Source organism: Acinonyx jubatus, chromosome D4 (assembly GCF_027475565.1).
Source record: "Acinonyx jubatus isolate Ajub_Pintada_27869175 chromosome D4, VMU_Ajub_asm_v1.0, whole genome shotgun sequence".
NCBI lineage: Eukaryota > Metazoa > Chordata > Mammalia > Carnivora > Felidae > Acinonyx > Acinonyx jubatus.
In genome coordinates, this window is record NC_069391.1 from 82335811 (window position 1) to 82363011 (window position 27201).

Below are 27201 nucleotides of genomic sequence, written 5' to 3' on the forward strand. Positions count from 1 at the left end.
GTTAGTACCATCTCTGCCAGTGTCATGGCATCGTTCTGTGCACCTATATACATACGTGATTTTTGTTTTTAATATAGCTGGGAACATACATATGGGCTTTATTATGGAACGTGCTCTCTTAATACGCACTGATCATTTTTCCTTCTCACTAGAGTTAGAACTACACCACTCAGGGACGCCTGGGTGGTGCAGTCGGTTGAGCGTCCGATTTCAGCCAGGTCACAATCTCGCGGTCTGTGAGTTCGAGCCCCGCGTCAGGCTTTGGGCTGATGGCTCGGAGCCTGGAGCCTGTTTCCGATTCTGTGTCTCCCTCTCTCTCTGCCCCTCCCCCATTCATGCTCTGTCTCTCTCTGTCCCAAAAATAAATAAAAACGTTGAAAAAAAAATTAAAAAAGAACTACACCACTCATTTTTAACCATTCATGGTATTCCTTAAGAGAGATGTAACTCTTTCACCCTATCTTTGTAAAGGTCCCGTAGATTGCTTAGACTCCTCCCTAAAAGACGCTCAAAAGTAAACTCAACAGATTGGCAAGAAATATGGGAAAGTATTCTGATAAGCTGAAGCTTGTACGTGTAATAATAAACTTTATTCCCATTCCGGTTTGGTATTTGAAAGTTGTTAGCTTCTCTTACTAAATTAGTTTCATTTATCCTTTTATGCAATATTAAGTTTTAAATTCATAATTTCTGGTCCACAGTTCTGGGTTACTTACAATTAATGTGGTTCTACGCACATACTGCATTTATTTTATAACAAGCTCAGGTTTTGCACTGTGTGTTCACTACGCATAACTTTACATATGCACTTTTATAATTTAATTGTGGTTTGTGAGTTTTGGGCAACAGTGTACAATACATGGCTTAAATTCATGTCTGAGCTGCTGTTTGCAGAAAGATGAGTTTACATACTGGGTCTTGATCACCGTGCTGTTTCGTGCTTGAGTTATAACTCACCTCTTCAAAGCCTAGAGCAACACTTCTGGAAAGTATTAGCAGACAGAATATTTTACTGTATACTTTTATGGCTTGATGGTTCTTTTAACCTCATCCATTTTTCTTTATGAAATGTTCTAACTCCCAGAAGCTGGCAATGATAATGGCAGGAGAAGTTCAGCTTTGGCACATTTCCTTAAGCACTGATAAGCACAAAGTATATATACAAGTGATATTTATGTAACAATGTATAATTATTAGAATACAACTTGTTAACGGGGTTTGTCTTTGAGGAAGACGAAATAGGGAAGGTAATCTGGGTGGCAGACATAAAGAGGAAGGAGAAGCTCTCTATCCCGAAAGAAAAAAAAAAAACTTTAAAAATAGTACGTATAAAATACACAAAAATTGTTTTAAATGCATTCACAATATAATCCTGTTTAGATAAAATTAAATATATTTGAATATACAGTTGACCCTTGAAACACGTGGGGATTTTCAACCTCATGCTATCGAAAATCTACAGATAAATGTCAACTCCCCCAAAGCTTAATTACGGGTAGCCCACTGTTGGCCAGCAGCCTTACCAAAAACATAAAAAGTCAATTAACACAAATTTTTATTATATACCTTATTCTTACAATAAAATAAGCTAGAGAAAAGAAAATTGTATTAATAAAAGCATGAGAGAAAATACATTTACGACGCCAACTTGTGCTGGTCAAGGATTAACTGTCGACGTGTATGTGTACGATGGGCAATGGGATAAAGGAGAGATGGTTACCTTTTACTTTTTTATTTAAAAAAAAATTTTTTTAACGTTTATTTATTTTTGAGACAGAGAGAGACAGAGCATTAACGGGGGAGGGTCAGAGAGAGAGGGAGACACAGAATCCGAAACAGGCTCCAGGCTCTGAGCGGTCAGCACAGAGCCCGACGTGGGGCTCAAATTCACGGACCGCGAGATCATGACCTGAGCTGAAGTCGGACGCTTAGCCGACTGGGCCCCCCAGGCGCCCCACCTTTTATTTTTTTAAATACACCTTAGTATCATATTCCTGGCTACAAAAGGCATCTATGATTTTTTTTATATGAAAATTAAACTTTTTAAAATAAATTAGATATGTATCAACAGCCTTTTTGGGAAAGAGAAATTGTAAAATATCTATCAAAATATTAATTGCATATACCTTTTGACCTAGAAATTCTACTAAGAGGAATTTATTCTGTGTATATACACATGCAGACATTTATGACATTCCCAGCGTTATTGTTCTAAAGGTAAAATGTTGGAAACATCCTAACTTTCCATGTGTAGGGGAGTAGCTAAATAAATTTGGCTCATTCATATGTCGGAATATGATGGCAGGGTAAGGCTTTGCATTGTGCTTACATATGAAATTGCTAGAAGCACCTTTATTTATTTATTTATTTATTTATTTTTAATGTTTATTTACTTTTGAGAGAGAGAGAGAGAGAGTGACAGAGCACAAGCAGGGGAAGGGCAGAGAGAGGAGACAGAATCCAAAGCAGGCTCCAGGCTCTGAGTTGTCAGCACAGAACCCAATGTGGGGCTCGAACTCACGAAACACAAGATCATGGCCTGAGCCAAAGTTGGATGCTTAACCGTCTGAGCCACGCAGGTGCCCTGAAGCACCTTTATTTTGAATAGCCTCCAGGAAAAAGTTGGACAAAAAGAGTGAATGGAGCATTCTGGTTAATAAGAGAAACTACACTAAAAGATCGTGGATTTTTTTCATCACAAGAGTGGTAAATTCATGTACAGTTTGCTTGAAAACATTTAATACCCTGTAATATATATATTCCATAGATTTAATGAACAACTAAGATTTCCTTTAACCAACATGTTTGTAAGGTCGTGACATGCTTTAAAATTAAAGGTTATATTCTGGGAGATTAAATAACTTTGAAGTTAACAATCGACTTGCCTGGAGAGCTATTTGCTCTTTTTCAGTAAACATTGACGAGAAAAATTAATAAATTATAAAAGAAACAGAGCACGCACACACCTATGCCCTCCCTGGCCAGTGCTCTTTGTGCATTGTGCTTCTGTGGCCCCCAGAATGTCAACGTTCACTTTATTATCTTTACTCAGCAATAGAATAACTAAAGTAGTGCTTTGAATTCTAGAAACTCTGGAATCCATAAGGTTCTGTCTTGCCAAGTTTTGCATGAAATATCGTTGTGACCTATAATCTGTCTTTAAAAAAAAAATTTTTTTTTTAGGTGCAATTATCAAAAGCAGAAGATTAACCCCAACCCGATGCTATTAGCCAATGTGCAGACAGACATTAAGCAAGTTTTGCTGGTTGCCCCACTGGCATCCAGTTTCTGGACCAGAATCCAATACAGGATCTCACATTACACTTGGTTATCTCATCTCTTTATTTTTAATTTTTAATTTTTTTTAAGATTTTACGTTTTTAAGTCATCTCTACACCCAGCATGGGGCTCCAAGTCACAACCCCAAGACTAAGGGTCGCCATGCCTCACTGACTGAGCCAGCCAGGCGCCCCTACATCTCTTTAATGTTCACGGGCATTGTTCTCTTTCGTGACTTTGACACATTCAAAGAGTACTTGGTCAGTTATTTTGTAGATTTCCCTCAACTCTGGTTTGTCTTACGCTTACTCAGGATTAAATTCAGGTGTGCATTTTTGGCTAGACTATCACAAGTTGATGTTACCCCCCTGTGCCTCCCTTCGGGAGTTACGTGATATCCATACATCCCTTTACTGGTGATGTTAACTTTGATCACTTGGTTTAAATGTTGTCTGCCAGGTTTCTCCACCATAAAGTTACTATTTTCCACATTGTAGTTAATAAGTATCTAGGGGGGGAGACACTTTGAGATTATGTAAATATCTTCTTTTTCATCATATTTTAGCCCACTGATTTTATCATCCTTTATTATTTTTTAAAATTACAGCTTTATTAAGATAGAATTTCCCTAGCATAAAATTCACCCATGTTAAGTGCATAATTCGAGAATTTTAATTCATTTATACAGTTGTGCAGCAATCACGACAATCTGGTTTTAGAACACTCCTATCATCCCCCAAATTGCCTTCTCTCTACCTTGGGCCCCAGGCAACCATTAATCTACTTTCTGTCCTCATTTGTACAATACAGTAATTTTTTCTCATTTATTTGCTTGATTTTTACCCTTGTTCATCTGCACATTAACAGACATAGACACTTAAGTCTAACACATTGTTTGGTATTTGACACAGCATGCTGATCAGCCTGGAAGTCAAGAGAAATAATGAGTCATTTACTGACATCAGACTAAAAATGGACTTTGGATATTCTACATATCAGCAGGACCTAAATGATCCTGTTGTTTAGATCTCCGGTAAGTTTGTAAAAGTCATCCCAATTAAATTATCTCTCTGAATATGTGAAGTCAAAGGCATAATCTTTGATATCTTATAAACACTTGGCAATTCTGATTTTATCACATCAATGTGCCTTGGAAAAATGTTAAGGTCCAGAGGCTTTGTTTCTTTGTTTTGTTTTGTTCTGGCTTGTTAGTTTTATAGGTTTTTGCTCCTTGGTTTGCTGTTTAAAATTATTTTCATCCAGAACCAATTTTACTAATCTAATGCAATATAATTTCAGGGATATTAGGTCTCTCCCACACCCTCCAGGAGAGGATAAAAAAGCTTCGTCGGTTTCACTGGCAGTATATAGGCCAAATATAGCCCACAGCTAAGTTTTTTCATAAAGTGGTGTTTTTAAAATCAGGACATTTACATTTCTGAGAACTTACCTATCTGGTTTCTCTCTCTCTCTCTCTCTCTCTCTCTCTCTCTTGATTTATTATTGAGAGAGAGAGAGAAAGAGCATGAGTGAGGGAGGCTCAGAGAGAGAGGGAGACCCAGAATCTGAAGCAGGCTCCGAGCTCTGAGCTGTCAGCACAGAGACTGATGCAAGGGTCGAACTCACAAACCATGAGATCGTGACCTGAGCCAAAGTCACACGCTTAACGGACGGAGCCACCCAGATGCCCCTGTGATACATACATGTTTTTATAACTGGAGCTAAATAAGGGTAGTCCACGTGAAGAACAGAACCCGTGTCCTTCGGTTTGCTGTGTCCCCATTAATTCCCTATCCAATCTTACCAAGTCTAAATCACTTGGTGAAGCTCTTTGCCTAACCCCATTGGGCATTTGCGTTTGCTATCTTAGGTTTAAATTTTTTTTTTTTTGTTTTGTTTTGAGACAGGGAGAGATAGAGCATGAACAGGGGAGGGTCAGAGAGAGGGAAACACAGAATCTGAAACAGGCTCCAGGCTCTGAGCTGTCAGCGCAGAGCCCGACGCGGGGCTCGAACTCACGGACCACGAGATCATGACCCGAGCCGAAGTCGGCCACTTAACCGACTGAGCCACCCAGGCGCCCCTATGCTAACTTAGGTTTAAACCTGAGTCACGCTTGTTGGTGTTGTTTTTGGTTTCTAACTGAGCCACAACCAACTCTCACTAAGCTTAAGGGGGCAGATTAATGACTTTTTTGGACATAATCACAGATTTGTACACGGGAAAAATGAACTCTTTTTCTGACCTCACCTACACAGAGCACACCAAATATGCACCACTGTTTCTTATCTCCCCACACTTCGTCATATTTGTCTTGGTTAGATTAATATTTATTTTAACATGATGAGAAATGTGTGAATGGTATTCACAGTGGAACCTCATGATGTCCTGTATTTTTTTTTTCCTACTCGACTTTTCATTTTCCCTGAAGTTAATACTTTTCTTGTTTCTGTTTTTGTAGTTTTGTTTCCTCCCTCTTGCCTTCTTATCACTAATTCACCTCAAAGTCTCATACACGTGTCTAAATGTCCTTTTCATATGTTCAGATAGATAAGGCATTCTTTTAATTTCACCTTCTTAAACAATCTATCCTGGGGTCCATAACACCTTGATCTTGGACTTCCAGCCTCTAAAACTGTGAGATGACGAACTTCTGTCATTTAAGCCACCCACTCTGTGGTATGTTGCCTGAAGCCCCAGCAAACGAATGCACAGTGTTTGGAAATTGCACAATGATGTACCTTGGAGTAGGTCTAATTTCATCTATTATCCGGACACTCAGTAGCTCTTACAATCTGCAAACTCATGTTCTCTCTCTGGAATTATTTTGTTGACAGTTTCCTTCCTTTGGTTTTCTCTGTCTCTCATTATGGAACTTCTCTCATGCAGCTACTGAACTTCTTATTCTGGTCCTCTAATTTTCTTTTCTTTTCTTTTCTTTTCTTTTCTTTTCTTTTCTTTTCTTTTCTTTTCTCTTCTTTTTTCCAACTCTTTTTTCCATTTCTTTCTTTTTGCTCTACTTTCTGGGAGGTTTGCTCAACTTTATCATGCAAACTTTCTCTGAAATTTTTTTAAAGTTTATTCATGTATTTTGAGAAAGAGAGAACTTGAGCAGGGGAGGGACAGAGAGAGAGAGAGAGAGAGAGAGAGAGAGAGAGAGTTCCAAGCAGGCTCTGCACTGTCAATGCAGAGCCTGATGCAAGGCTCGAACCCATGCGTGAACTTCGAGATCATGACCTGAGCCAAAACTAAGAGATGCTTAACGACTGAGCCACTCAGGAACTCCTCTATGAATTTTTTTTAATTCTGCCGTCATACATATTTTCAATTTCCCAAAGCCCCCTTTAATTCTATGAATAGTTCTTTTAAAAATTACATAATGTTCTTGTTTCCTGGGTACAAAATCACCCTTCTCCTTCTGTGCATATTACTAATACTTTTCTGATCCCATTAGAGTCTTGCTTTCTTCCAAGTTGCTTTTGTTTGTTTGTTTGTTTTGGCCTCCCCCCTTTTTTTTTTTTTTTTTTGAGAGAGAGGGTACATGTGAGTGAAGGGCAGAAAGAGAGAGAGGGAGATAGGGGGAGAGGGAAAGCGAGAAGCGGGGCTCACCCGGGGCTCATGTTCACCCCAAGTGGGGCTCGAACTCATATCATGAGCCGAAGTCAGATGCTTAACTGACCAAGCCACGCAGGCACCCCTGTTTCCACCCTGATGAGAAAAAATAAAACCCTCACTAAAGCTCTCATAAAGGCCTGATTTATAAAGGAAGGCCTTCTAGATTTCTTTCTAAGTCAGTGTGACGTACATAAACTTTGTTTAAACCAAAAGCGTGCCTTATGGCCCGCCAAGCAGACATCGTAGGTCTGCCTTGCAAACAAGTACATACAGGAAAACCGTCTTGTCCTTAAGACATCCATCAGTGCCCCTACCCCCTTGACATTAAATCTTGCGATTCCTGCCTATATGTTAACTTACAACCTTCTGACCTTTCACAAAATGTGAAAAAGCATACAACCCTGTAAAACTTTTCACTCTCCTGAGCACTTTCTTCCCTGTGAAGAGCAAGTTTCCCGGGCAGTCCCCCCAACTTGAGCTCGAATGAAACTCTTTGTGTCTTTTTAGAGATTCCAAAAGATTTGTTCATTTTGCATCCACAAATGCAAACTGTTGGTGTTGGTGGTTTTCCTTACATGTCTGATAATTTTCGGTTATCTGTTCAAAGTTACCAGTGAGGTTCTGAAAAACTTTCTGGGAAGTTGTGGTCCCATGGGTGAGCCTCCTTGACTGCCGGCTTCAGTTTCAGGTGCTCTGCCTGGACCATTTGATTATGGTGCTCTTGATGGCAGTAACACTGTGTCTTCCCTCTCCATTTGGTCAGATACCCCAGACGACATGCCAATCTCCAGCATTCTGGAATCAAAATGGAGGCAAAAGAGCTCAGCTTTTACTTGGTTACCAATGTTTCCATAAACGTTCACAGAAAACACCATCCTTCTGTTTACAGTGTTGAATCCTGTCTCCAAATGTGCCAAGTGTTCCCTAGAAAGTGATTCTCTCGGTTGACCTTATCCTGTCTGTGCGAGGCCGGGAGAGGGCAGTCACCTGGCTCTACAGTATTGGATAGGGCATCTAGCGATCTAAGTGCTTCTTAAACACTCACAAACCAAACTTCCCGTTTTTAATGCCACTTTATACGCATTTCCAAAAGTAGTTACATTCCCACACCTTTTGGGAGGTCTGCGATACAACCAGGCACTCCCTAGCTTTTTCCAGAAAAAAGGTGTAGGGGTCAGCTTTCTCAGGTCTCATAAGACACCTCTTGGGGTGCCTGGGTGGCTCAATTGGTTAAGCGACTGACTTCAGCTCAGGTCATGATCTCGCAGTTCGTGAGTTCGAGCCCTGCGTCAGGCTCTGCACTGACAGCTTCAGATTCTGTGTCTCCCTGCCTCTCTGCCCCTCCCCTGCCTAGGATCTGTCTGTCTCTGTCTCTCAAAAACAAATAAACGTTTAAAAACTTAATAAGATACCTCTTATCTGTACGGCTTCTAAATTACTAAATCTTATTGTTTTGTCTTCCCTCTTAGTATCATTTCCACTGTGGGTTTCTGCCTGAAAATAATGATTCTTTTACTGTCATTTTATTAGGTTTCAGAAGAAAACCAAAGTAAAGAACGAATATCCAATTGATCTCCCTACTCAGAAGTCCACTCTGCATCTTCCCAAGGGAACTCAAAGCTCGCTCAGGAGTGTTTGAAAACAACCAGACCTGCTTTATAATTTTCCCGTTGGCCAACTGTGTCCGTGGAACATAAATTACTACTCTGACTCGTTCTTTTATCTGAGCAACCACAAGTTCATTCACTTTTATGGTTCACTCGTCAATGGAAAAGGAAACTAATTGCTAGTAGCTTTAACTCTAGCCAAACGGATCTTGTAAAACTCTTTTTATCTTCCTAGCTTTGGTCTTTGAATACTGACCCTCCCCCCAACTCCTGATTTTCTTCCAGAATAACAAAGCCTCCAATTAAAAAAAAAAAATTTTTTTTTAAGTTTATTTATTTTGAGAGAGACAGAGACTGTGTGAGTAGGGGAGGGGAGAGAGAGAATCCCAGGCAGGTTCTGCCCTGCCAGCACAGAGCCCAATGGGGGGCTTGAACTCATAAAACCGTGAGACCATGACTTGAGCTGAAACTGAGAGTCAGGTGCTTAACAGACTGAGCCACCTGGGCGCCCCGAAAGCCTCCAAATTTTGAGCGCTCAGTATGTGCTAGGAACTGGGTTAGACACTTTCATGGTCATTATTTCATTTAATCCTCCCTATAATTTCCTGTAATGTCTTACAGTGCCCATGCTGTTGTTCCCATTTTATACAGTGGGAAACAATCACCCTGAAAAGTTAAAGGATTTGTTCAATTTCACATGTCTGTTAAGTGGTGAAGCTAGGGTTTGAATCCAAGTTGGCCTGACTCCTGACCCATTTCTTTTTCGTTTTTAATGTTTGTTTGTTTGTTTGTTTATTTATTTATTTTTAGAGAGAAGGTAGGGAGCAGAGAGGGAGGTAGAGAGAATCCCAAGCAGGCTCTGTGCTGTGAGCACAAAGCCTGACGTGGGGCTCAAACTCACCGACCGTGAGATGATGCCCTGAGCCAAAACCAAAAGTCAGACACTTAACAGACTGAGCTATCCAGGCACCCCCTGACTGATTTCTACTCTACTATGCTGTCTTAATGATTCTTTCTTTCTGGGCTTTTTGAGTGGTTATTTTCATGTCCCCAGCTGATGTAATTATGTTCACCTCTCCTTTTCAATTCAATGTTTATACTCTATGTCCTACGACAGTTCATGGCAACCAGCTGCTTCAGTCTTTGTGAATGTCTACACTACCTTCCTATCTAACCTGTATCTGGCCACCTACCTTAGGTATATCACTCCTTTGGGGATTTCATGACCTACCAAAGATTTATTTGGTGCTTTTCACGTACTCCTATTACACATACAGAATCCTATAGCACATGTACAAGCCGTGGTTACCATGTTCATAAACAGTTTACTTATCTGTCTCTCAACTACACTAAACTACAGACTCCCGAGGACAGTGGCAATATTCACCTCATTCCTGTGACATGTCTATGACCTAATGCAATGCCTGATACATAGCAGGTGCTCCTTAGATATTTTGCTGAATGAACAAATAATGAATAAAGTTATGTATACACCCCCGTCTGAATGAAAACAAAAGTCTAATTTAAAATGATGTTCTAATGATATTTTAACATTTGTCAAACAGAATTTCATGAACACAAGTCTTTAGTGCTTTTCGTTCATTATTCAGAGCATAGACACTATTTTCACTTCAACATTTTCAACCGAAGTGTTGACATTAATCCGTGATGTGAACCCTGACAGGTTTTCAAAATACTGACTGAATTTCACTACAATTTTAAAATGTGAATTTTTATTTAAATAAACTCAAAAGTCATCTTATCCTTGATAAAAATATATCATGCTCTGAAGCCTTTCACTTTAAAAAAAATTTGTGTGTGTGTGTGTTTATTTATTTTTCAGTGAGAGAGAGAGCGCCAGCTGGGGAAGGGCAGAGAGAGGAGGAGACACAGAATCTGAAGGAGGCTCCAGGCTCTGAGCCGTCAGCACAGAGCCCGATGCGGGGCCGGAACTCACAAATCTGAGATCATGACCTGAGCCACCCCGGCGCCCCTGAAGCCTTTAACTTTAATTGAAAAAACTTTCACTACATAATTACAAAGTACAACGCAAGAAATAACTCCAAGAACTATTTTTGATCTTCACGTGTTATTATGAATGGAACTGTTTCAAGTTTTCATGTGATAAAACTTCTTACCTTAATTTCGGAGGAAACAGAAACTCATACAGCTGCTATCAGAATTTCTGCGAAATGTTTCCCAGGAGATGTGTTTGTATCCAGTTCAAACATTCTATGGTCCTAAATCACCCAAGTGAAAAGGGCAGATGGATGGGAGAGAATGTCAAGAATAGGAATAAATAATAAACTTCTCCTTGAAAGATCCTAACCTTGTAAATGGTTTTGAAAAGATTGCAGGAGTTTAACTGCTTTATCCTGACACCCAAGGCAAGTCATTGGGGTGACTCGAGTCCTTCTGTGGATGCAGGCTGGAATTGGAGAAGGTCTGGGGAGGATGTGGTCAATGTTGAGCTACCCTTAACGAAGAGATTTACTGATCAAATATTAACCGTCCAGGTATATTCATACCACGGCCACACAGTAAGGAGATGGATGATCTCCAACTAAAGGTAGAAATAGGAGGGGCACCTGGGTGGCTCAGTCGGTTGAGCGTCCGACTTTGGCTCAGGTCGTGATCTCACGGTTCGTGAGTTCCAGCCTCGTGTTGGGCTCTGTGCTGACAGCTCCGGGCCTGGAGCCTGCCTCGTTCGGATTCTGTGTCTCCCTCTCTGTCTGCTCCTCCCCTGCTCACACTCTGTCTCTCTCTCAAAAATAAATAAAGATTAAAAAATTAAAAAAAATAAAGGTAGAAATAGGAGTGAATTTCCCAAACATAATGTTGCCTAGACAAAAAAGATTCTACTTCTATAAACTTCAAAAGCAGGAAAAAAATTGGACCTATATTTAGGATATTAATTACTCTGGGAGAATTCAGATGGGAAAGGGGGCTTCTGGAAGCTGGTAATGTTCTCTATCTGGATCTGAGTGCTTGTTACGTGGGCGTGTTTACTTTGTTAAGTTCATGGAGCTGGGCCCTCATCATCGTGTACTCCTCTCCATGTATATTCTACATTGAAAACAATGTCTACTAAAGTAAAGCATCAACTGTACCATTTTCCAACCATCTCTTCCTGTCTCCAAGAGCACCTGATCTAGGAAAAAGATCGTCCTGAACTATGGCCTCCCTAAATGCGGCTTATGGCAGGATATCTAAAACTATAGGAAAATAATGTTAAAACGTAAGTTTCGCCGGGACGATCACATGCAACAAATACGATATTCCAAAACCAGATCACCATATGCAGAATTTACCCAGGAAACCCCGAGAGCCATTTCCAGGGCTCTTCGATCCTACAGGAGTTTTGAAGAGATTATTCTGGAGAGGATTTTCCCGAGGAGAGCTTCCATTTCTGGTTACAGGTGTGGAATGGAAATGAGAAAGGACTGCCACTTCCTTCCCAGGCTTCTACAACACCTCTCAGAGAGTCTGAAATGACAATTTTCCTGCATCAGGGAGACTCAAGGATGCAGCCTGACTCCTGACCAAGGATGGTGAAAGCGGCCCGGGCCACCAAGGTGAAGGTTGTGTTGGGATCAGCCAGGATTACTTATGAGCACGTTCAATGGATCAGATGGTAGGTCACAGGGGAGAGATCCAGCTAAAGGTCATTCAGCGTCCTGGTCATGGGGTCGCTTGGAGAGCAGAGGACACTAACGGCCGGAAAGTGGAAGCGGTCACAAACGAGTCACAAGAGAACAGTGGGAACACAGGTGCATGAAACAAGTGAAATGACCTATAGGAGGGAAATCTCCAGGAAATCTTCCAGAAGACCTAAGAAACCCCACGTAAAGAGGCAGCTTTGGGATAACTGTCAGGCACAGAAAATGCAAAGCCAGCTTCTAACAGTACCCGTTCTGCAGTTCTCTAAGAGCATTTTTCCCAAAAATGTTTAGGTATAGTTGACAGGCAATGTTATCTGAGTTTCAGGGCTGCAACGTATTGAATTGGCAGTTCCATACATTACCCAATGCTCCCTGCCCCGGTGTAGTCACCAGGCAACATGGCTGCAAGATTATTGTCTCTTTCCCCTGTGCTGTACTTTTCATCTCTGTAATTGGTGGTTTTATAACTGGAAGTTTGTGCCTCTTTAGCCTCTTCATCTACTTTTTTTGCCAGGCTCCCCACCACCGTCTCTTACCTCTGGCAACCCCCAGTTTGTTTGCTGTATTTAAGAGTCGCTTTGTTCGTTTGTTTCTTCGTGTTATTTTTTAGATTTTACGTATAAGTGAAATCATATTATATTTGCCTTTCTCTGTCTGATTTATTTCACTTAGCATAATGCCCTCCAGGTCCATCCATGTTGTCACAAACGACAAGATCTCATTCTTGTTTCCAGTTGAATAACATTCCACCGGATGTATATCTTGTAGATAGCACATATCCCATCTTCTTTGTTCGTCTATCGATGGACACTTGGGTTGCTGCCATATCTTGGTTATTATAAATAATGCTTCAATAAACATAGAGGTGCATGTATCTTATTGAATTCGTGTTTTTGTTTTCATTGGGTACATAGCCAGTAGGGGAATTACTGGAGCTTTCTTACATCTGAGTATTCATTCAACCCGAAGAGGTCAGAAACTGGCTGGCCAGCTGGAGGAGGAGAAGAAATGAGCAGTGGCACCAAGAGAAGACAAGAAGCCGACCATGCATTCTTCCCCCTCTTCACCACTGCAGGCTGCTGGCCCCAAGCCCACTCCGGCTGGGGGAAGATTCGTCATCATAGTTAAGGTGGAGCTTTCCGGTCTCAGACTTGAAACTATGCTTGCGCTTAAGGACTTGTACCTTGGAGAAAGAGAAAAGTCATGGGACCTGCCATACTCCCATGGGGGATGGGCAAGGGTTATCCCCACTGAATGCAGAGGGAAACCATAGAAAAGATGGGTGTTGTCTCCATCCACCAGTCATACGGTCACAGTATGGGTTACATGGGCATTTACTTTAGTATACTCAGGTGTTTTTTTTTTTTTAAAGCTGATTGCTGAACCATGATCTAGGCCTAGAAAGAGAACCGTTTCAGGATCCTAAATTCACGGTGTGCCTGCCCATACAGGTTATTTTATTTGCCATTGCGCCCAGTGGTTCCTCTCACCACTTAATCCAAGCTAAACCTCCAGCTGATACAAGTTTTTAATCTTATACTTTTAAGGATAGTTTCCTTTTATTTGACAGCTTGCAAACAATGGTTCTCAAACTTTGGTATGAAACAGAATCACCTGGAGAACTTGGCAGACTTATAGAGGTCTACGCTTCATCCTATTTCCATAGGTTTGGGACTCTGTGTTTGTTCTTAGCTCTCTACGTAATTCTGACACTCCCAAAGCATGAGAACTTCTGTCTTAAAAGACACAGATTGGGGCGCCTGGGTGGCTCAGGCGGTTAGGAGTCCGACTTCGGCTCAGGTCATGATCTCTCGGTCTGTGAGTTCGGGCACCGCGTCGGGGTCTGTGCTGACAGCTCAGAGCCTGGAGCCTGCTTCGGATTCTGTGTCTCCCTCTCTCTCACTGCCTCTTCCCTGCTCATGCTCTGTCTCTCTTTGTCTCTCAGTAATAAATAAACGTTCAAAAAAAAAAAAAGACACAGATTGCTTGGGGATGGGCCGTAGGTTTGGGGACATGGCAGTCAGGTCACCTGAATCTAACATCCTTATTCTATGTCTTAGCACCACATAGTGATGCCGTTATGAGAATCGCAGAGATCACACAAATTGTGGCATGATACAACCTCTTGTCTGTGGCCGTGCGCAGTCAGATGTGTGTAAGGACCAGGGGACACTGGGTCAGGCAAGTCTCTCCTAAGAACCACCACGCAGACTGCTTTTCCCTCTTCTGAAAATGTCCCAGTGCTTGTCATAGTACCTAAATTGTTATGGTGATACGGGGGCTGAGGGGGGGGAATGGGTGGAGTGAAATCAACTGGGAGGATATTGGAGATCAACGAAATGGGAAAAAAAAAGCTTTTCAAAAATTTGCATAAGCTTTGGTCTGATGCTGGTGCTTGTCAGGGGCCAACAAAATTTCTAAATGTTCTATAAACCTGTCCGGTTTCAGTTCTTCCCCAAATGGATGAAGATATTTATGGAGACCAGAGTTACTTAAAGCGAAATACTCTGCTTTGCAAACCTATTTCTTAAAGGGTGAATACAAGCAATGAGAAAAATGTTAAGATTTTTTTTTTAAGTTTCTTTATTTTGAGAGAGAGACAGAGAGAGCGAGTGGGGGAGGGTCCGAGAGAGAGGGAGAGAGAGACTCTCAAGCAGGCTCCATGCTGTCAGCCCCTTTGCGGGGCTCCAACTCCCCAACCATGAGATCATGACCTGAGCTGAAACCAAGCATCTGATGCTTCACTGACTGAGCCACCCAGGCGTCCCAACGCTAAGATCTTAGTAGACAAGTGGGACAAGATATAAATAGATACACACATGCCCACACACACGTAGTAAAATAGCACACACAACCATGTAGTAAAATAACAGAGAAAAATACCCAACTCATCTAACTAATAAGCATGCAAATAAAACATTTTAAAATGTATTTCTAGGCTAGTAAACTTGGAAAAGCTAAAAATAAATGCTAGTATAAATGAAGGTAAAATGAAAGTCTTTAAATTTTTTTTTCTTTTTTAATATTTATTTATTTTGAGAGAGAGAGAGAGGGAACACAAGCCAGGGGAGGGGCAGAGAGAGAGAGGGAGATACAGATTTTAAAGCAGGCTCCAGGCTCTGAGCTGTCAGCACAGAGCCCGACGCAGGGCTCAAACCCACAAACCACGAGATCACGACCTGAGCCGAAGTCAGACATTTAACCAACTGAGCCGCCCAGGTGCCCCCAAAACGAAAGTCTTTTAAACATTGCTTGTAAACTGGTACAAACTAACCAAAGTCAAAATCGTGTTTGTAATTTTTTGTTTTTTTTTATCTTTAACCTTTCATTTTGAAAAGATTTCCGATGTACAGAGCAGGAATCTATGCATAATCTTCTTCTTGACTGACCAACTGTTTTATTTTCATTATTATTTATAACCTTATTTTAATGTTATTAATACCACCATTGTCATCGTCATCATTGACGAGCATCTGAGAATTAGTTGCAGACATCATACCGTTCTGCTCTACCCTAAAAACTTGAGTGTGTATCCCCTAAGAATTACAACACGCTCTTATGCAACCACGGTGTAAGTATCAAATTTAGAAAATGTAACTTTGATTACAATGGTGTTATCAAATACACAGTCAAGACGCAGACTTCGCCAATGGCTCCTGTAATATTCTTCATAGAATTTACTTTTTCTTGCTCTAATAAATTCCACTTCTGGGAATCTGTTATGAGAAATAATAGTAACCATGTAAAAGACTATTTATATGGCTTTAAAGCAGCACAGATATCAAAGACTAATCAAATCACAGCCCCCATGCTCTGAGAGGATACTGGCTGCACCGTAGTATGCTTTCTGTGCACTATCTTACTTACCTTCTCAGTGCCTTGAGTATGGCAGACTCCGTTCACTGCCTACCCAACAACTACTCTCCCCTTTGTCCCTGTTTGGTTTTAGCAGCTCCGGAGAACGAATCAGAGCAGGCTAAGCCAAACATGATTACTCACTCCTGCCACCAGGCATTTTTTCCCAGCCTCCCTTGCAGCTGAGGGGAAGAACCAGACTCCTGTCTAGACCATGGGTTCTAAAGGCAGGTTTCCTGGACAACTTCTGGGAAAGATAGCGCCTCACACAGAGAGAGCGCTGTGCTCGGAGTCATGGGAGCTACCTTGTGATCACGAGGTCCTAAGGGGATTGGGTGTTTGGTGGCGTTGTGGAGTTGCTGTCCTAGGCTCAGACCACCTGCCTCTGGTTCACTTGGGCAATACACTTAGAGATTAAGCTACTTTTTATTTGGACCTTTAGTGACCTGTTGCTATAGATATTTCAGATCATGGTCAGAGCAGGAATCATGACATCACTTACTAGAAGAGTTTTACATTATTTACTCTATAACAGTTCTGGAAAGAGGTACCACTGTTAACCACATTTTCCATGTGACGAGTGCCGACCGCAGCTGGCATAGAAGCCTACCGCTGCATCCATTCAAGCATGGATCAGAGTCCAACTTCCCCTCTGGAGACACAGCAGACACAAGGTGGAAAGTACAACACTTCAGTAGGTGCTTGGAAAATTGTCCAGGCAGAACGAGCCAAGGGATAGGTAGTGGATCTTTTCTTTAGGGAGATGAGAGTAGTTTGACAGGGAAATGGGTGCACGGAGGGGCGTGAGGGAAGTCAAGGAGAGAGCTGAGGTCAGGAATGAGGCGGTGACCATCCCCGCGGGAAGCATTCCAATGAGAGGCAGAAGGAACCAGACCAGAGGACCAGTCTTGGCTTTCTGTCCCCCATAAATCCTCCCTCTCTCTATGCCATACGACTCTGAGAAAATTGCCTAAATCCTTTGGTGAAGAACTGTGTATTTCTTCATCAGGGTCCAGTGTGTGGACTCGGGTTGAGGAAGGTGGGGTTGGCAACGCCAGATCTAGTGGGCCTTATCCTCATCACGCTGTGCCCATACTCTGCGGGACCACCCTCATGGTGGGTCTCCAGGTAGCAAGAGGCATCCCCCAAGAGGCAATGACCTAGATACAGAAACAGCCACCACTTTGATAGGATCAAGTCTGCATTCTTTGACAGGATCATTGTATTCAGGCCCTGCCCACCTTCACGGCTTCTTTTCTCACCACTTCACTCCGCACCCCTCGGGCTCCCAGTGTGTGTGTGTGTGTGTGTGTGTGTGTGTGTTCAATTTTTAATGTTTATTTATTTTTGAGAGAGAGAGAGAGAAAGAGAGACAGAGTGTGAACTGGGGAGGGGCAGAGAAAGAAGGAGACATAGAATCCGAAGCAGGCTCCAGGCTCTGAGCTGTCAGCACAGAGCTTGATGTGGGGCTCGAACTCATGAACCGTGAGATCATGACCTGAGCCGAAGTCAGATGTTTAACCGACTGAGCCATCCAGGCGCCCCACCACTGTCTTTTTTTTTTAGGTAGGCTCCAACCCAGTGTGGTGCCCCAGGTGGGGTGGGGTGGGGGTTGGGAGGGCCTCATACTCAGGATCCTGAGATCAAGACCTGATCTGAGATCAAAAGTCAGATGCTTAACCAACTGAGCCACCCAGGCACCCCTCCCATTGTACTTTTAATTCCTGGGATGGACTGTGGAATCTCTGGGCTCCCTGTTTTGTGCACAGTGCTCCCTGTGCCTGGGATATCCTGAACGTGTTTCTCTGCCTGGCAAATGCTTCCTTGCTGGTTAAGACCCAGTTCCCATGTCAATGGGTCGGTAAAGTCATTGTTCCTCAGTGTCAGTCTCTCTGCCAACACCCTCTTCACGATAATAAATCACTTCCTCTCTGTGTTTCCTCACTCGCAAGAGTTTTGTGCAGCAAAACCATCCTGCATTGTCACCCGGAACTCAAGCTTCTAATTTTCCTTTGTAACGCATCTCGTTCCTAGTCCATGAGTTCTGCGAAGTCAGGGAGCAAATATTGTTCATTGTTTTGCCCCTAGTATCCCTTAGTTCAGAGCCTGACATATGGTTACCATCTGGTAAATGTTTGGCGACTGAATAAAAGGCACATAAATGATAGTGAGAGAATTAATTAATTCATGAATTAATCCAAGGTCCTTCTAGTTAAAAAACTGCTATGGTATGAAATATTCCTATTGAAAATGAAATAGCATTGTACATTGGAATATGATCTAAATCCTAAATTAAATTTTTTTAAATGTCATTTATTTTTGAGAGAGAGAGACAGAATGTGAGCAGGGGAGGGACAGAGAGAGGGAGACACAGAATCTGAAGCAGGTTCCAGGCTCTGAGTTGTCAGCACAGAGCCAGATGCGGGGCCCGAACACACGAACTGTGAGATCATGACCCAAGCTGAAATCAGACGCTCAACCGACTGAGCCACCCAAGCGCCCCTCACCATGATCATTATTAAGGGAAAAGTTTCTTATTCTTTATTCTTTTCACATTTACGGATTTCTTGTGACAATATAAGGAATGAACTAGAGAAAATTAGGAACTCCAATTCTAGTGTCTGAGCTACGGCTGGCTTTAAATGCCAGCACACACATCTTTCTCTATCTGTCTTCAATCATGAGACAACAAGACAAATATCTACTTGCTAGTAGTAATCTGTATGCTGTTCATTTCTCAACCCAAGAAATAAACGCAAAACAGACTGGAAGATGTTCACACAAAGGCACAGCTTAAACACTCAAGAGAATAAAAGAGACGCTTACTTCCTTCTGAAAGACACATGAAACTCCAACTCAAGTTCACTTTAACAAATATTTATTGAATGGATGCTCTGTGTCCAATACTGGGTCAGCTCTTCATTCCTTTATTCGAGTACTTGTTGAACACTTACTATGTGTCAGGCATTATTCCAGGAAACAGAGGTTGAGCAGGGAATACAACAAAAATCTCAGCACTTACAGAATTATATGCTAGAAGTATGAGAGATAATATACACAAATAAATAAATTAGGGGTGCCTGGGGGGCTCAGTTGGTTGAGCATTGGACTCTTGATTTCAGCTCAGGTTATGATCTCACACTTTGCGAGATCCAGCGCTGTGTGGGGCTCTACACTGACAGCACAGAGCCTGCTTGGGATTCCCTCTCTCTCTCTCTCTCTGTACCCCCACCCTGCCCCACTCACTCTCTTTCAAAATAAATAAATACACATAAGTAAATAAGTTATGTCAGACAGTGATAAGCACTATAGAGAAAAAGTTGGAAACAGAGTTAGGACGTATCTGACTAGGAAAGGGGGCGTTTTAGTAGTTAAATATAGGTAGTCAGGGAAGGTGACATTTAAACAAAATCTGATGGAGGTCTTCAATGGTTTGGGGAATAAAGAGTGAGATGTGCAAATGATCACACTTTTGTTGGGAGTCCTGTGGCCCTTGCATTTCACGAGGTTGTGTTTTTTGGTGATGACCTACATTTTTTTTGCTCGTTCAAGGTGCCATCAGAGTGAAAGACATACTCCTTTGGGTAGAGGTGGAAGATGTAAATTTCATTCAAACTTTGAAGGATCAGAAGAGACTGGCTGTGACTTCAGGTGAGATGGCAGGGAGAATGACATCAGCACAGGAGCCTCGGGTCAAGGAGGTCTTCCTTACTTTGACAGAGAGGTAAGGTTTACAGTTGGCTCCAGGAGGGCCTAGAAACCATTTGGAGAGCTCCCACTTGGTTGTAGGGCTGTGGGAAGTCACCAGAGTTAACTGAGCACGGAAAAACATGACGAAAGCCGTATCTTTGTAAAATTAATACAGCGCACAGTCAGGGTCAATTGGAATAAAAACAAGCTCGAGGCAGGCTGGCCATGAAACCCTTCTCGTTGCTGTTACCCAGGCATTAATTGAGGAGGGCGGGGCTAGGACCATGACGTCACATAGGAGTGAGGTTTATGAAGAATAACTAACAGGACTTGGTGGGTGATTAGATCCTAAAGATAAAGAAGAGAAAGAAATGAGAGCTGACACATTGACAGAGTCCAGAGAGAGGCGAGGAGATGGTGTCATCCTAAGACTGAGGGCTCCATCAGCCAAACAGCGGGGACGGGCTCTGGGTCACACAGCTAGTGAAAAGCTGGAGCCAGAAGGCAGATTTCCTGCTTTTCCCACACAAGACGACTCGAAAGCTCGAAAACTGGCATATGGGGAAATAGGGCCACTCAAGTGAGTGATTTGTGAGGGCTGACAATAAAAACGAGTGATTATGGAGGGATAGCCAGCTTACAATCGGGTGGAGGAGACGGAGAATTTTCGTTTTATATTTGTGGAGTTTGAAGATGTCCAAGGGGAGGTATCCGGGAGATATGCATTAATTTAGGATTGGAAACGACTTTATCCCTTACTAGCTTGTGATCTTGGGCAAGTCGCTTAACCTCGCTGAGCCTCAGTTTTCCCAGGTGCAAAGTGGGGATAATGTTTTAATTTAATGGCTATAATTAATACTTGCAAAGGGCTTGGAACAGGTCCTGGTACAAGGAAAGGGCTATTTGTTAAATAAAATAGGCACGATGCAATGTAAAAAAGAAAAAGAGGTTGGCTTCCTGGAGACGTAACAAGATGTAGGGAAAATTAGAGGACAATTTATGATATCAGGTCTGTCGTAGAAGTCAAGGGAGGAATTTTACGAAGGTGAGAAACAAAATCAAATGACACAGAGATGCGGAGACAAAGGCGAGCCACGAGAGGTCAGAGGTGTGGAAAGCATCCGAATTCCAGTGGGTTGAGCATCTGACTCTTGATTTGAGCTCAGGTCATGATATCACAATTTGTGAGTTTGAGCCCCACATTAGGGTTTGCAGGTGACCTGTGAATGTACCCAACAGCAGACACATTTTTAAAATAGGCATTTCAGTAAATTAGTGGGTAACATATTCACGGTGAATTGTTAAAATGCTGTTAAGGAAATTTGGAGTCATTTTTAGCCATCAGAGGATGGACAGCATGGGCCACAACACCTGCCTCACCTTTATAATTAGGTGCACATACTCAGCTGTCTTGGTGTGAGATGGGAGATTTTATGATTTTAAAGTTTCCTTGACTGCAAATTCTGAAATGTGAGAGACTCTCATCACATTTTATTTGTGTTTGTACGGAAATTGGCACATTTTTGCTCTGTATGAAAGTGTACACATGCCACAAACATTTAGAAACTCATAGTAGCCCCCATGAAAGGCTGACTTGGAACAGAGCAGACTCACGACTCCACTGTAAACATTTGTCTACAAACCATCCATTTGTTCCCAGTTTGAGAAGTAGTCACAGAATTGTTCTCCTGGCTTTTTTTTTTTTTTTTTTTTTTTATCTAAATGTTGGCTTATAAATCCCAGTGCAGCAAATGAACTTAGATTTCTGAAAGTCAGAAACTCCACATTACAAAAAAGCATTCTTTTATTTGGATCTTTTTTCATAGTCTATATAATGCTGGACTTTAAGAACTTTGTCTTAGGTGCTTAAAGGCATTGATATTTGCAGGGAAAAGTCACCTAACCAGCTCTGAAGAATTATTAAAGTAACAGAGTCAGCCAAAACCAGAGAAAGGAAGGCCATCAGGAAGAGACTGAATTCAGTCCTCCGGTGTTTACTATTAGGTTGCAAACTACAAACCAGCAGCGTCCCACAGGAATAGAATATTGTGACCCTCACATGTGAGCTGTGTATATAATTTAAATTTCCTTTAATGCAAGCCACATTTTAAAAAAGGAAAAAAAGGGGCAAATAGTGGTTCAGTCAGTTAAGCGTCCGACTTTGGCTCAGGTCATGATCTGACTGCTCCTGAGTTGATGGGCCCAGTGATGGGCCCTGTGCCGACAGCTAAGAGCCTGAAGCCTGCTTGGAATTTTGTGTCTCCCTTTCTCTCTGCCCTCCCCTGCTCATGCTCTCTCTCTCTCAAAAATAAACAAACATTAAAAAAATAAAGAAGAACAAATGGGAAATTAATTTTAATATTTTCTTTACCTAATATATCCAAACTATCATTTTAACATGTAACTAACATACAAAATCATTAACAAGATATTTTGCATTATTTTTTCTACATGATCTTCAAAATCCGCTGTGCATTTTACACAGTCAAGACATCTCCATTCAGACTAACCATCAGTTCCAAAGGTCAACAGCCACACCGGACAGTAGCCTAGCTTTGAACCAAAAAAAAACCTTGCTTTGGTATTTTTTAAAGGACAAATTGCCAAACGGAGGCATTATTCAGAGAGCGCTCTATTAGAGCAAAACCGAGAGCAAATCAGTAACTTGAAATAAACGCGTACTTTCCCACTGTAGCGAGCATTGGGACTTTTCTGATATTTCTTGAGTTGGGGCCGAGCCTCTCAGCAAACCTCTCAGTGTGAAACTGAAATAAACAGGCCTGCCGTGTGTTGCCGCGTATCCTTGACTCAGCAAAGACGCCTGTGGCGTTTTCCCAGAAAAACAAAAACAAAAACCTTTTATCCTAATGTTGTAAAAAAAAAAAAAGAAATAAAGAAAAGAAAAAACTTGAAGGGGATGTTGGGGGGTAACTTACAATGTTTACTCCTTGGAGGCATTCATTCTATTTACAGCAGGTGCCCCAGGAAGGATGCGGGACACATCTTTTGCAAAAGTTGACCTGTATCCTGGGTTGTGTGTCTGCCAGCCTGCCTTCCCCCAGGCTTGGCGTGGACCCCGGACACGGCCCGGGGCGGAGAATCCCAGGGCTGGTTTCCCGGCCTCGCGTGGGTCCCGTGGGGCGGGCGGACAGCGCGGTCCCCCTCCTGCCCTCGCGCGCTGGCAGCTTCGCGGCTCCGGGCGGACGGACTTTCCCGCCTCGCTCAGCGGTCGCCCGGCCCCCCGCCCGCGTGCCCTCCTGCCCGAGGTCAGGGCCCCCGCCCGCCGGAGCGCGCCGTCGGTCGGAGCATCCGGAGGGCAGTTCCGCGGCGAGTCCACACCCTCTCGCCCGCCGCTCCCTGCGCGCCGGGCCGGGCGCCGGGTGGCTGGGCTCGCCGCCGCCGCCGCTCGAGGCTGGGCCCTCCCCCGCGGTGACTGCAGCGCCGAAGGTGGAAATGCGGAAGTCTGCAGCCCGGACGGACAGATGAGGCTCGCGTCCCGCTCGGCGTGCGCTGCAGTGGCTCCGCGGCGCGTCGGGCCCCCTCCGTCCGCGCCCCGCGCCCCCAGAGGCCGACGAGGCGCGCGCGAGCCATGGCCACGCTGCCGGGCTCAGAGCGGCGCGCGTTCGCGCTCAAGATCAACAGGTAAGGCGCGCCCCGCGGCCAGCCGGCCGAGCGCCGCGGGCGGCGCGGCGGGGTGCACCTGAGACCGCCCCCCTCCCACGCCGAGCGCCCCCCCGAGGCCGCCGCGGTGGGGCAGCCGAGCGCGGGACAGCCCGCTCCTTCCCGACAATCCTGGGCCACCAGCGTCCCTTCCCCGAGCGAGCTCTCGGGCCACCTCCCCAACCCCGCCTCGCCCGCGCTGCCTTCGGGGCCTCTGACAGGTGGCCGCGCGCGCGGGGGCGCGGCGGCGCGGGGGGGGGGGGCGGTGAAGGGCGCCGGGTTAGCCCTTCGGGGGGCTCGCCGCCCACTCCCTCGTCAACTGCGCCTTCCTTTGAGCCTGCGGTGAGACGGGGCAAGAGGCGAGGCGGTTGAAAGGAGAGTTTTGCCTCTGGGGGCAGCTGCTTTGGGGCTTTGGTTGTTCTGAGCAGGGCGCTTTGCCCTGTGCTTTTACTTCTCCCTAAGAAGTTTGGCTCCTGTGGACATCGCTATTTTTATTCCCTGGTCCGAGGGAGCCTTGAAGTGGAAAAAGTGATTTTTTAAATTCTCCGTTTAAATAAACAGAGAGGAATGGCCTGGGGCTGATAGTTTTACATTTACAGCGCTCGGGCAAAGAACTAAGGACAAGGAATCCAACTCACCGTACAATTCCTGGCCAAAATGGCACAAACTACATGCGAGCACACTTACTGCTCAAAGTTCTCACCGGAGGTGCCCTAACTGCAGTTTTTCCTCCCCGGAAAACTTCTGACAAGTAGTTGGGGCCATGTTCGTCCTGCCCTGAGAAATCCAGACCGTCTGGTTCAAAGATAAGGCGAAACTGGTCCTGAAGGGTCAGCTCATTATTCCCGGGCGCTGGGACTTGTTATTCTTCTCTCGGCGGAGCCGGTGAAAGGGTGGTTCCACAGGACATTTTTTTGTGCCCATAGTGTGTCAAGAGGTGGAACAGCAAGGAATGAGAAGTACGGAATAACCTGGCGGTAAGGACTTCTAGAGGGTCACCGGGCTTCCTTGCGATTTTGTTTCTGCCTGCTGGAGGGCTGAGGGCAAGTCCTTTCTCTTACCTTAGTATTTCTTCACCTTTAACACGAATTTAATTGTGAATATGTACTGTAGATTAATGTTGGAGGCCAAAAGGTACTAGTTGAAAGGCATGAAGTAGATCAGGGATCTCCCCGTGGGATTTTTTTTTTTTTTTTTTTGGATTAGGTTTCATGACTGTTGCAAGCCAGAAAGAGCAATCGATTCATTTGGAGAATTTGGGAATCCAGCTGAAGTTAGCAATGAAGGTACCGCTTAGCCACGACGGTCCCTCCCTCCCTGTGAATGTTAGGTCAGGAAAATTGTGACTGGGACAGAAAGATGTTCGAAACGGTGGGGTGTGGAGGAGTTAATTCCGGGGGCAGGGGGGGCAGCGGCAGGACCTGCGCTCATCCTAAAAGCCCTCTTGAAAGCAGCAGCGGGGTTGGTGTGGCCCGGCTGGAATCACATGTGCTTGCAGATCGGCTCGCTGCTATAAACCGTGTGACAGTGGGCATGTCGTTTAACCTCCCTAAGCTTTGGTTTCTTTCTGTGTCAAGGGGGATAATCATGATACCTACTTTTTACGACCATTGGGAAGACTGAGTGAAATAATGGGGGCAGAGTGCTCGTAGGGCCTGGCTGAGGGCGTATGTTACGCAGTGGCTGTCCTCATCGTCATTGCCATCAGCTCCCATCTTTGTCACCATTGTCTCCGTTGTCACCTTTGAGAGACTAAGGAAGAAGGGGCAGGAAAGAGAGCTGGAGTTGGAGAACTTCCCGCGCAGGGACCACTTTGGGCTGGGTGTGACCATGACAGTGGCAGGCTAAAGCCGCTTGGGGCGGATGGCCTCGCCCGTATGTCTTCTGTCCCCGTGCTGAGATCACCAGACATGCTCAGTGGAACAGAATGTGCAGTGCACTCTGAACAAGAAGTGCCTCACTCAAGTTAAATAAAGTAGAAAAGGTTCCCTAATCCTCGGGTAAGAATAAGGATTGGACATTCCTATTCAGGAGGGTTGTTTTCTCTTCTGAGGCATTTGTGTATTGGGCAGAAGAGTTATAGTTACTGCTCAAAGGAGCTCATTAATAAGGACATATGTGGTATTCATATCATATTAAAACTCACCTTTAGTTGATCGCTTACTGTGTCGCAGAAACTGTGATATGCTTGAGGGATTATATCATTAAATCCTCACAGAAATCTTAGGAGACTCACATGAAATCTCATATGGAAGGAAAATGAAGCTCGGAGATGTAGTTTGCACAAGGCCATACAATTTCAAGGCCAAGAACAGAGCTGGGATTATAAACTACTCTAAAGATTGTACTCTGTTTTTTTTTTTAATTTTGTAATGTTGTATTTTATTTCTGAGAGACAGAGACAGCACGAGTGGGGGAGGAGCAGAGAGAGAGGGAGACACGGAATCCGAAGCAGGTTCCAGGCTCTGAGCTGTCAGCACAGAGCCCTATGTGGGGCTCGAACCCACAAACTGTGAGATCATGACCTGAGCCAAAGTTAGACGCCTAACCGACTGAGCCACCCAGGCGTCCCAAGACTGTACTCTTAATTGGGCATGGACCATTTTGATGCCTGAGTCTTAATAATTTCCTTTAAAAGCAAGCAAGGAATTACCTGCTTTTTAAAAAAAATGGCATTTCAGTAGTAGCATTGGCGACCTTTTCTGTATTCTGATTAGTGTTTAAACCACTCAGGTGACATTTTGCAATTTTGAAGTTGGAAAAGAAAATGTTTTCCCTTGTGTGCCTACCCACTATTTTTTAAAAATAGATCAACTTGGAGGTGCCTGGGTGGCCCAGTCAGTTTTGTGTCCAGCTCTTGATTTCACCTCAGGTCATGATCTCACGGCCCATGGGATTGAACCCTGAATCAAGCTCTGTGCTGACAGCCTGGAGCTTGCTTTTGATTCTCTCTCTCTCTCTCTCTCTCTCTCTCTCTCCCTCCCTCCCTCTCTCTCCCTCCCTCCCTCCCTCTCTCCCTCTCTCCCTCTCTCTCCCTCTCCCTCTCTTTCTCTCGTTCTCTCTTTCTCTCTTTCTGCCCCTCCCCCGTCTCTCTCTCAAAAAAAGATAAACTTAAAAAGATTAAAAAATAAAATAGATCAACTTACAAAAGTAAGATGCTGTTGAAATATGGCCATCAGTATATGAAGCATGGGTTCCTATTTTTTCCCCTTTCTACTCATAAAGATACAAACTATCCCTTGAAAATGTTTGTGGGGTAATTGGAAATATTCAAATCTGATATATTAAAATTTGTGAGGAGCTCAGTTCTACCCACACTGACCTTGAGAAAGAGAGAGCAGGCCAACCGACAGTAGGAGAAGAGTGTTCTCCACCCTTCCCAAATTCTGTGGCTTCTGGCAAACACCGTCGCCCAGTTTAGGGGCAGGGCTAAAGCGAAACAGGAACCTGGGACTGCCCACCACTGCCCACCCCTCACGATTGCCCCGCCTCTTCCGTACTCTGATGAAGCCTAAATTCCCATATGTTGGAAATCCACATACTGGAGGAGTCCTATCCTATAGGGCTCTTTGTTTTATTCTGAGCTCAAAGTATAATTGTGTGATGTCATCGTATGACTTGTTACGGTTAAACGTTTCTCTAGAGCGCACCTCTCAGGGAGATGTGGGGGGAAAGACCCCCCAATGAATTTTTCTTTTTTTTTTCTTTTTTTTTTTTAATGTTTCTTTATTTTTGAGAGAGACAGGGTGTGAGTGGAGGAGGGGCAGAGAGAGAGGGAGACATAGAATCTGAAGCAGGCTCCATCCAGGCTCTGAGCTGTTAGCACAGAGCCT

General features: G+C 43.8%; 1 protein-coding gene and 1 long non-coding RNA gene across 6 annotated transcripts in view; one reads left to right on the forward strand and one right to left on the reverse strand.

Annotated features, from left to right (window-relative positions):
- Window positions 1-1743: 1743 nt before the first annotated feature.
- On the reverse strand, window positions 1744-15046 carry LOC113594239 (uncharacterized). The gene is made up of 2 exons (XR_003414568.2): window positions 10640-15046; window positions 1744-7689 (listed from the first exon to the last, which is right to left on the reverse strand). It is a non-coding gene; the product is annotated as an uncharacterized LOC113594239 (long non-coding RNA).
- Window positions 15047-23010: 7964 nt separating this feature from the next.
- The window catches only part of DOCK8 (dedicator of cytokinesis 8), a 225281-nt gene continuing 221090 nt past the window's right edge, over window positions 23011-27201 (forward strand). For 2 of the 5 annotated variants that reach the window (XM_027041092.2, XM_027041093.2), the window contains exon 1: window positions 23011-23350. In XM_027041092.2, coding sequence (XP_026896893.1) covers window positions 23298-23350 — 53 coding nt within the window. In that variant the 5' untranslated portion in view covers window positions 23011-23297. Of the gene's footprint in view, window positions 23351-24291; window positions 24346-27201 lie in introns of those variants that run through there. The other 3 variants (XM_027041088.2, XM_027041089.2, XM_027041091.2) reach the window with 2 other exon arrangements.